This window comes from Caretta caretta, chromosome 5 (genome assembly GCF_965140235.1).
Source record: "Caretta caretta isolate rCarCar2 chromosome 5, rCarCar1.hap1, whole genome shotgun sequence".
Taxonomy (NCBI): Eukaryota; Metazoa; Chordata; order Testudines; family Cheloniidae; genus Caretta; species Caretta caretta.
In genome coordinates this window covers 84,018,036-84,029,610 of record NC_134210.1, presented here as the reverse complement: position 1 = coordinate 84,029,610, position 11,575 = coordinate 84,018,036, and the positions used below count along the sequence as shown (strand labels likewise).

Below are 11,575 nucleotides of genomic sequence, written 5' to 3'. Positions count from 1 at the left end.
AGGACAGGCCTAACAAAGAAAATAACAGAACGCCACTAGCCGTCACCTTCAGCCCCCAACTAAAACCCCTCCAATGCATTATTAAGGATCTACAACCTATCCTGAAGGATGACCCAACACTCTCACAAATCTTGGGAGACAGGCCAGTCCTTGCCTACAGGCAGCCCCCCAACCTGAAGCAAATACTCACCAGCAACCACCTACCACACAACAGAACCACTAACCCAGGAACCTCTCCTTGCAACAAAGCCCGTTGCCAACTGTGTCCACATATCTATTCAGGGGACACCATCACAGGGCCTAATAACATCAGCCACACTATCAGAGGCTCATTCACCTGCACATCCACCATCATGTGCCAGCAATGCCCCTCTGCCATGTACATTGGTCAAACTGGACAGTCTCTACGTAAAAAAATAAATGGACACAAATCAGATGTCAAGAATTGTAACATTCATTAACCAGTCGGAGAACACTTCAATGTCTCTGGTCACGCGATTACAGACATGAAAGTTGCGCTATTACAACAAAAAAAACTTCAAATCCAGACTCCAGCGAGAAACTGTTGAATTGGAATTCATTTGAAAATTGGATACAGTTAACTTAGGCTTGAATAGAGACTGGGAGTGGCTCAGTCATTATGCAAGGTAACCTATTTCCCCTTGTTTTTTCCTACCTCCCCCTCCCCCCCCCCCCCAGATGTTCTTGTTAAACCCTGGATTTGTGCTGGAAATGGCCCACCTTGATTATCATACACATTGTAAGGAGAGTGATCACTTTAGATAAGCTACTACCAGCAGGAGAGTGGGGTAGGGGGAGGTATTTTTTCACGCTTTGTGTGTATAAAAAGATCTTCTACACTTTCCACAGTATGCATCCGATGAAGTGAGCTGTAGCTCACGAAAGCTTATGCTCAAATAAATTGGTTAGTCTCTAAGGTGCCACAAGTACTCCTTTTCTTTTTACTGATAAGTGTAGGGAGGTCATGAATTTTTGGCTTTAAATAAGGAGTTGCTAATCTAAACAGGCTGAGAAACACTCCCATAGATCTGTGGGACAAATAGTGAGTGTCATCTCTGACTAACTGAGATAAAGGGTCACATATCACACTAACAGGTCTCTGTGCAAGCCCACCATCTGCTTTGTAGGTGGTAGCTTTTAAGGTTTGAGGCAAGTAGTTTTCAATTACTGAAGGTGACATTATGTTTCCTTGGCAAAGTTGAGGCTCTTTCATTCCTTTCTTCCTCCACAATCTTTGGATACACCCTTTTTGTGTGGATATTGGTAATGCCATTCAAGATTCCTGATAAGACTGATGGATTGTTAAGTTCTTGGTACAGTAGAATAAGTATTGCTTAAAAATAAATTATCTCTAACTTACTGTTGGGACCAGCCAGGCCAATTTACCTACCCTAACTTCCTATAATTATACACCAAGTCGTACCTCCTGCACACAAGAACAGATTAGGGATTTTTTTCTCATTTTATTTTTGGTGGATTGACACTTGTTTTGGATGCATACACCTGTAATATCTAGGTTACTGTATTTAGGTACTAGTATTATCCTAGTGACTCATTTTTAATTTGGCTTACAAATAAGATTGGTAAATACCTACAGAGAAGTGGGGAATTTGTCCACTTGGAATTGATGAATTAAATACACACTTCCCACAACGTATTTATGTCAGGCCATACATTCCAAGGCCAGAAGGGACAATCGTGATCATGTAGTCTGGTATCCTGTATAGCAGGCCAGAGAACTCCCCCAAAATAATTCCTAGAGCAGATCTCTCTAGAAAAAACATCCATTTTAGATTTAAAAACTGTTTAGTGACAAACTGTTTAGTGATGGAGAAACCACCACAACCCGTGGGAAGTTGCATGACCCATGAAACCTTCAATGGCAAGGGGGGTACAAGAATATCCCAATCCTGGTTCGTACATTCAGGTTTACCAGAGAATATCATGTCAGGTTTTAAATGAAAGCCAGGGCCACGCTGTTCATTAATATCATTAAGAAATGCATATACAGATACTGTGTGAGGAGGTATGCACATATGCTGAAAATATGTTCCTGATGTCCATAAGGGAGAGATGACAAACAGGTGAATAGACACTTTTGTCCATCAGAAAGCCTGTTTGTTGGTTGGCATGTAAATTAAGTGTTGTAAGCCAACACAATAGAAGTCTCATTTACATACAAAGTCAATAACAGGATGTGAAATCAACAGGGAAGAATCAGGACTGAGGAAAAACAAGCAATGAGGGTTTTTACTGTCCCTGAGGACAGACTGTGAACTGTGGAGATAGGAATAGAAGGCCAGGAGACACCCTTTATCCTGCCAAACTTGGCTAAAATGCTGCCAAGGACATTTGGGGTGAGAAACTTCTTTAGACAAAAGGTTAGCCAGCTAAATTTAGTCTCCAGAAATCATGTTATGACTCTCTTTTTTTGAGGTAACCCTTTCCTTTACATCATCCTTATTCACTATTGCTTGAATTGCAAATCTTTGATTTATTGTGTTCAGTATAAATATCTTCATCATGGTGGTATACAAAAGGCTGATCCTGAGTTGAATCACTCATTTGGTGTGTACACTGGCCTTCTGGGGACAGGAGACCTCATATTTCTGTGAGTGTTCAGTGGATGAGGGGCTGAACCCGACCTGAAAGGGGCTTGGACTGCAGTACAGCTATTGTTAACCTGCTAGGCAAAGTAAGGGGTGGCATAGGCCAGAGGAGATTGTTTGGCTGGCTAATGGGCTAGTGGTGTCAGGGCACGGACACCCAGTTAAGCCCAAGCAGTTCTCCTTCTTGATGATGCAAGGGGGTAACAAATTGACTCATAGTCTTGGGACCCCAAGAACCATCACAAGTTGTTCAAATGGCTAATTACTCACTGTTTTAAAAAATACACTATATTTCCAGTTTGAATTTGTCTAGTTTCAGCATTCAGCCATTTGATCATGTTATACTTTTCAGGGCCAATGCTTTTATGACTAATCTGACAGGAGGTACCTGAAAAGATCTCCAGTATGGATGGAATACATCCTTGCTGCCAGGGGGTTTGACAACTATATCCATCAGCATTGATTATCACACTTGACAGTGCTTGACATTGCTAAACCTCAAACAAAACACCTGCTTCCATGAGACTTGTAAGGTGGGGCAATTTCAGCTTACATGGCTATGACATCCATTAAGCTAATTTTTAGAATGAGATTTAAACCCACCGAAGTCAGGAAATTCAAAGTCAAGGCTCCTTTTACAACTTTAATACTGCTCCCTTGGGTGTGTTATAGTAGTTAACTTGTTTATGAAGACATGAAGCAATTATACATCTAAATTATTAGTATCTTAAGAAATTCCATAAAATATAGAAATAGGAAATCTTCATTTTATATATCAATTCTGATCCAGGGCCTGCTCTAAAGGCCACTGAAGTCAGTGGGAACCTTTCTATTGACTTCCATGGGCTCTGGATCCAGTCCCTAGTTTGTGACAAGGCAACTCTGCACATCAGATTAAAGATACTATGAGAGTCTCAGAGTGAGAAATTTATTATCTGTGGGTCAATTCCTGCAGTCCTTACATAATCTTTGCTTACACTGAAATTGGGTTGAATTAAAATATTCGTAGTGTCTGTCAAGCATCAACAGTGTGAATGGTGTTGCCCTGAACATCTATCTCATGCTCTAAAGGACAGCAGACAGGATAACACAGAGGAGGCTGAACTTCTATCATTATGACTAATCGTGTCACATCTTGACATCGTGGAAGAAATGACCCTGTGTGGGGCAGTGGGATATCAAGTGAAATAAAACTCAATTCAAAACTGCCAAGATTTTGAAGCGAATGTCCCTTTTGGAAGCCCCAAAGTGTGAGGATAACTTTCCCTCCCCCTCACTTCCCATTATTTCATGAAACAAGTGGATATTTTGTTTGAGAATGGACTGAGTAAGGACTGTAAGGTATTTATAAGAATAATTTTGTTGGTTAAATTATTTCAAACCCAGAGGCTGCCCTGTGGAATTCTAATGAAAATACAAAATCTGTGTTCTTCCACCACACGTGTATTCTGGTGGGCTTCAGCACTGCAACAATCTTTCATAATATATCTTGTATCATCAGGTTGTATACTAAAAGATCTGTCCTGAAAATCCTTTCAGGCACCACAACTCCTGATTTCAGTGGGAACTGTGCTTAGCATGGGATAATGCATAATCTGACTGCATGGATTCACTGTCTATCCCTAGCTGTAGGGGCTGATTGGTGAGTAACGGATGTTAAACACCCTGGCCTGGTTTTGTTTACATTTACAAAAGTGATTGCCCAATCCTAAAAGTACTTTTAAATTGAAAACATTTAAATCAACTAAAATTGAGTCAAAGTGACTTAAACAGACATCAGCCCTAACTAGCCATACGCATATAAATGATGTTTGTACTTAACCTTCCCCAATCTCTATCTAAACCAAGCACCATTTCCTGTCCCTGTCTCCTGACCCCCTAAAAGAGCCTCCCCTCTCTCCCCCCGTCTAGGAAAATAGCTGCTCCCTGCAGTATGCCCAGAAGGTTATCAAATCCAAGATTCTGTACTCCATGTGCTGCCACAGAAATACACTATCATGTATATTATTGGGATCTGGGCTCTGTTACTTTAGAGAAGAATAAAGTCCTCTACAACTAGCACAGAGTTTGCAGATTTTCTATTCTACTAGAGAGGTTTCTGAAGATGGTGGTGGGGGGGGGGGTTTGGAATAAGTGCTACACGATCAACTTAGAACCCTGCTGAGGACTGCTATATCGCTGAGTGGCAGTGGTTCCTGCCCTAGAGAGCATGTAGCCTCTCCAGTTTGTGTCAAGAACATACCATGCCATATAAATTAAAGAGGCCAAATGCTAGTATGTCTTTTGTCTTAGATCTCAAAGGTGGGCACTTTTACCTATTAGGTAGCCTGTTGGCTTGCTACACTTTTAGCAGTGATATTTAAGCAAATATTTTTCCAAACTTAAGCGTGAAATATACTTAGCCTGTGCCATGGAGCTCAAAGGGAAAGCTCAAAGGATGAAGTGCCATGTAAAGAGAGCTTGGCAAAGCAGGTCAAATTACCTTAGATCTTAGTCCATCCCGTGCTTTGCTGCACAGTGGGCTACCCACATTTGCTATCCTTGACTGTCAACTGTCCTCTCCAAATCTTCCCATTTCATGTTGAGGTGCTTGATGTCATTCAGAACTGTTCATTTCCATGTTATTCATGGTCTTTCTCTCTCTCTTCTTGCGTTTTCTGGCTTCCATTCAAGGGTATTTGGTAAGTGTTCTTTTTCCATTCTTAGTACATGTCCCAGCCACTGATGTCTTCTTTTGTAGATTATTTGTGAGAGGGAACCTTGTCCAGTAATTTTTCTGACTTCTTCATTCCTCTTCCTATCTCTATATGTTATTCCCAATATTCTTCTAAGACATTTGTGATTAAATGAATCTAGCTTTTGTGTATCTTTCTTGGTAAGTTGCCAAGTTTCATTACTATATGTTGTGATGGTGATAACAGTTGCTTTGTACACATTCAGTTTTGTCTTGAGGGAGATGTTTGAGTTGCCAGATGTTTTTGAGTCTTCCAAATGTAGCATTTGTCTTCCAGATGATTCTTCTTCTTATTTCCTCAGCAGGTCAGATACAATAACAAATTCAGACCTTGCTGTTGGGCTAACTTCCTGTCCTCATTTAGCATGCCTCTCACTTCCTGTCTTCATCTAGATACAGGAATTCCAAAATAAAATGCTTGAGGCTGTGATAGTATTTTTAATCTAATTAGAATCAGGGAGAATCAGGAATCCAATGAAACCACAGATGTCCAGGCTTATTTCTAGCAGTGGATGGACTCGCAGACAAGGAGTGAAGTGACATGAATGCTAGTCCTGGGTTTGCTATTGACTGTGTGACCTTGGGTAAGTTGCTTAAGCTATCCATACCTCCATTTCTGTAGCTGTAAAATGGAGATAATTATACTTGTAAACTCTGTAGGACTTCCAAATTGGGTGCTTATATCTTACTTTTGGAAGGCCCCCCCCCCAAGCTTGTGGTGGTCTTCAATCACAATCTTTACTCTCTGCTGCTCTTCAAAAAATCTTGGTCTTTGATGTGTTGATGTCTCAGATTTTTGAACCTCACTGTGAAAGTGGCACAGGTGATGCCAAATCTGGGTTCTATCTGGCTGGACTGTAGCTGCTCTTACACCAAGCCAACCTCCTTTATTTTAGAATTTTGGTGGTCCAAATCTGAGGCATTTGAAAAAAGTGGGTGTGACAACCCTCAGGGTACAAGCTGGACTTTTGAATAGTAGTGTACCCTTCATTTTCCTGCCCAGGGTTTTATGCTGCTCTGCTAGTGAAAAGCAGCCTCTCCAGGCTTTGTTCACACAGCCATCACAGCGCCATCAGCATGTAAAGGCTCACTCGGCAAAGTTACATGAATGCTCTCCCAGCCACTCTTCACTCTTTTAAACATTTTGTCTCTTCTTTTCAAATGAAATCACACAACTCACACAGAATATGTGCTGTGAAAACATTGTCCATTGGCTCAGCTAATGCTACACAAGACTTTACTTTAAGCTAGGAATGGCCTAAAAGTGGATTCTAAAAATCCAACCCCCTTAACAATTCTGGGGGAGTAGGGAATCCAGCCCTTTGCTTTTGGCTTGTAACCAAAACCTAAAGGGGCCTTTTTTTCCGGTATTAAGCCAATAGCTCACAATGTCAGCTGGCTGCTGCTTCTTTTTTTGAGATGTCCACTATGCAGGAGGACATCAATTTTCTACACATCAGACAACCTTATATGTATTACAGCAGTGCTTGGAGGCGCCAACAAACATCAGCATCCCATTGTGGTAGATGCTGGGGGGGTGAGGTGGGGGTAGAGGATGAAGGGAAGAGTCCTTACCCTTAAGAATTTACATTTTAAGCAGCCAAGAGAGACCAAAGTTAGGTGAACATGATCAGTATAGTGGGGCACAAGAAAGGGATCCACAAAAGTACATAAGCACCTAACTCTGGGGATTAAGTGTCTAAATTCAAGTTTGAGCTCTCCTGCAATCCACAAAACTCACCAAACCCTGTAGGCACTTAAACTCAGTCAGCGCCTAAGTTTTTTTTCTTTTTTTCTTTCAGGGTAAAAGTCCCCTCGGTGCCTACGTTTCAGCCTCTGAACATGTGCATTGCTGCTTCACTGAGGCATCCAGATGCCTATCTCCCATCTGAGCCCCAGAGTGATCCACAAACCAGAGAAGATAGGTTTTCACCCACCTAAGTTGTGTGTGGGGCCCCAATCCAGTGGGCATGCTCAGAGGGCACCTACTGGCTTGGGTCCCATTCAAGATCCAGGAGGTAGAGGTATTGCTGCCCAAATTACAGCCTTTAGCTCAGTGGTTAAGCACTCCCCGAGTGGGATGTGGGAGACCTAGTTTCAATCTCCCCACCCTGCTCCCTACCTGAAGAGAAGACACTGTTTGTTTGAACAGGGTATCTCACCTCTCAGGAAGATGCTCTAACCACTGAGCTATGGGATCTTCTCAGTGTGGGGCTTTCTCAGTCGCTCTTGTTGAAGCTGTTCCACTGTGGATAAATGAGACTGGTTTGGGAAGGGGGACTAGATGTGGGGTCTCCCGCATCCCAGCTGGGTGCCTTAACCACTGGCCTACCATATCTCTCTCTTTGTCCTAACTTGGCTTTGTGGATCACATTGTTCCTGGATTTTTCTAGGCACCTAAAAATTAGGTACCATGATGCTCAGCATTGCAATGCCTAACGCCCTTTGTGGATCCTACCTAAGGCTAACATTGATTCACCTCTGGTCTCACAAGAAGTCTGTGGCAGAGCCAGGAATCAAACAAATTTCCTGAGTGCCAGTCTACTGCCCTAACTGAAAGATCATCTTTCCTATCACTTCACGAGGTCTCAAAAGGACTCAGATTTTGGTTCTATTGAACCTGAACCCAAAGCATTTATTGAGTCATGCTCAAACTCTAACCTGGACACTGATCAAAACTTAATCCACATGGAGATCAAAACACTGCCTCCTCAGATAGAGTCTATTTAATCCTTAATTTATCTGAGTAGAGGTCTGGTGGTGGTGTAAATTCTTGAGCCTTTTCATGTATATCTAATCTTCAATTCTGTCTTCAAAGCATTCGGTCAGTTATAATGTAGAACTCCTGATACAGTTATTAGCCTGCTACTTACAAGAATAAAGTTCCCTGAAATTAGCACAGAGTTTGATTTCATACTGTACTGCTGTAGATTGCTAAAGATTGAGGTGTGGAGGAGGGTGACATAAAGGCTACAGGAGCAATTTAAAACCATTTTGAGGACTGCTAGATCACAGGATAAGTTCTTGCCAGTCCAGCCAGGGATCAGTGTGAGGTTTGTGGGTGCAGCTGCTGGGAACTGAACTGGAGAAGCATGATTCATTAGTGAATTATAATAGTAGGGCTGTCTCCTTGTTCAAAGATCTATATTTGCATTGCTTTTTACACTGCAAAATATATTCCAAATGAAGAACTTAATGACACTCTCAAAGAAAGCTGCTGTTTAATATTCAGTCATTGACACATTTTAAATGCAAAGATGTCTGTATGATATACTCAGGTTTGCAAAGTGCCTTTTGATATTCAATTTTAAGGCAAGCTAAGTATGCTTCTGATAAAGCTTGTATTAGACAGCTGGGTTTATTTCCTCTTAATTTATATGTAGTTTAAATCCATTTCCCATATACCGTATGAAAGCATTACATGGATTCAGATATTTAGTTCTAATAAGAGTACTAGCACTCTTAGCCCTGGTCTACACTAGGACTTTAGGTCGAATTTAGCAGCGTTAAATCGATGTAAACCTGCACCCGTCCACACAATGAAGCCCTTTATTTCGACTTAAAGGGCTCTTAAAATCGATTTCCTTACTCCACCCCTGACAAGTGGATTAGCGCTTAAATCGACGTTGCCAGCTCGAATTTGGGGTACTGTGGACACAATTCGATGGTATTGGCCTCCGGGAGCTATCCCAGAGTGCTCCATTCTGACCGCTCTGGACAGCACTCTCAACTCAGATGCACTGGCCAGGTAGACAGGAAAAGAACCGCGAACTTTTGAATCTCATTTCCTGTTTGGCCAGCGTGGCAAGCTGCAGGTGACCATGCAGAGCTCATCAGCACAGGTGACCATGATGGAGTCCCAGAATCGCAAAAGAGCTCCAGCATGGACCGAACGGGAGGTACGGGATCTGATCGCTGTTTGGGGAGAGGAATCCGTGCTATCAGAACTCCGTTCCAGTTTTCGAAATGCCAAAACCTTTGTGAAAATCTCCCAGGGCATGAAGGACAGAGGCCATAACAGGGACCCGAAGCAGTGCCGCGTGAAACTGAAGGAGCTGAGGCAAGCCTACCAGAAAACCAGAGAGGCGAACGGCCGCTCCGGGTCAGAGCCCCAAACATGCCGCTTCTATGATGAGCTGCATGCCATTTTAGGGGGTTCAGCCACCACTACCCCAGCCGTGTTGTTTGACTCCTTCAATGGAGATGGAGGCAATATGGAAGCAGGTTTTGGGGACGAAGAAGATGATGATGAGGAGGAGGTTGTAGATAGCTCACAGCAAGCAAGCAGAGAAACTGGTTTTCCCGACAGCCAGGAACTGTTTCTCACCCTAGACCTGGAGCCAGTACCCCCCGAACCCACCCAAGGCTGCCTCCTGGACCCAGCAGGCGGAGAAGGGACCTCTGGTGAGTGTACCTTTTAAAATACTATACATGGTTTAAAAGCAAGCATGTGAAAGGATTACTTTGCCCTGGCATTCGCGGTTCTCCTAGATGTAGTCCTAAAGCCTTTGCAAAAGGTTTCTGGGGAGGGCAGCCTTATTGCGTCCTTCATGGTAGGACACTTTACCACTCCAGGCCAGTAACACGTACTCGGGAATCATTGTAGAACAAAGCATTGCAGTGTATGTTTGCTGGCATTCAAACAACATCCGTTCTTTATCTCTCTGTGTTATCCTCAGGAGAGTGAGATATAATTCATGGTCACCTGGTTGAAATAGAGTGCTTTTCTTCAGGGGATACTCAGAGGAGCCCATTCCTGCTGGGCTGTTTGCCTGTGGCTAAACAGAAATGTTCCCCGCTGTTAACCACAGGGAGGGGGGAAGGTTGAGGGGGTAGTCACGCGGTGGGGGGAGGCAAAATGCGACCTTGTAACGAAAGCACATGTGCTATGTATGTAATGTTAACAGCAAGGTTTACCCTGAAAGAGTGTAGCCACTGTTTTATAAAATGTGTCTTTTTAAATACCGCTGTCCCTTTTTTTTTCTCCACCAGCTGCATGTGTTTCAATGATCACAGGATCTTCTCCTTCCCAGAGGCTAGTGAAGCTTAGAAAGAAAAAAAACCGCACTCACGATGAAATGTTCTCCGAGCTCATGCTGTCCTCCCACACTGACAGAGCACAGACGAATGCGTGGAGGCAAATAATGTCAGAGTGCAGGAAAGCACAAAATGACCGGGAGGAGAGGTGGTGGGCTGAAGAGAGTAAGTGGCAGGCTGAAGACAGGGCTGAAGCTCAAATGTGGCGGCAGCGTGATGAGAGGAGGCAGGATTCAATGTTGAGGCTGCTGCAGGACCAAACCAGTATGCTCCAGTGTATGGTTGAGCTGCAGCAAAGGCAGCTGGAGCACAGACTGCCACTGCAGCCCCTCTGTAACCAACCGCCCTCTTCCCCAAGTTCCATAGCCTCCACACCCAGACGCCCAAGAACGCGGTGGGGGGGCCTCCGGCCAACCAGCCACTCCACCACAGAGGATTGCCCAAAAAAAAGAAGGCTGTCATTCAATAAATTTTAAAGTTGTAAACTTTTAAAGTGCTGTGCTTAAAGTGCTGTGTGGCATTTTCCTTCCCTCCTTCACCACCCCTCCTGGGCTACCTTGGTAGTCATCCCCCTATTTGTGTGATGAATGAATAAAGAATGCATGAATGTGAAGCAACAATGACTTTATTGCCTCTGCAAACGGTGATTGAAGGGAGGAGGGGCGGGTGGTTAGCTTACAGGGAAGTAGAGTGAACCAAGGGGCGGGGGGTTTCATCAAGGAGAAACAAACAGAACTTTCACACCGTAGCCTGGCCAGTTATGAAACTGGTTTTCAAAGCTTCTCTGATGCGTACCGCGCCCTCCTGTGCTCTTCTAACCGCCCTGGTGTGTGGCTGCGCGTAACCAGCAGACAGGCGATTTGCCTCAACCTCCCACCCTGCCATAAACGTCTCCCCCTTACTCTCACAGATATTGTGGAGCACACAGCAAGCAGTAATAACAGTGGGAATATTGGTTTCACTGAGGTCTAAGCGAGTCAGTAAACTGCGCCAGCGCGCCTTTAAACGTCCAAATGCACATTCTACCACCATTCTGCACTTGCTCAGCCTGTAGTTGAACAGCTCCTGACTACTGTCCAGGCTGCCTGTGTACGGCTTCATGAGCCATGGCATTAAGGGGTAGGCTGGGTCCCCAAGGATACATATAGGCATTTCAACATCCCCAACAGTTATT

At 43.7% G+C, this 11,575-nt stretch overlaps 1 protein-coding gene across 1 annotated transcript; it reads left to right on the top strand.

The window, feature by feature from the left end:
* Positions 1–8,902: 8,902 nt before the first annotated feature.
* LOC125636866 (uncharacterized) lies at positions 8,903–11,014 on the top strand. Its single transcript, XM_048850637.2, has 2 exons — positions 8,903–9,768; positions 10,357–11,014. The coding sequence occupies exons 1-2, from the start codon at positions 9,186–9,188 to the stop codon at positions 10,875–10,877; spliced, it is 1,104 nt and encodes a 367-aa protein (XP_048706594.1). The 5' UTR covers positions 8,903–9,185; the 3' UTR covers positions 10,878–11,014.
* The last annotated feature ends 561 nt before the right edge of the window (positions 11,015–11,575 follow it).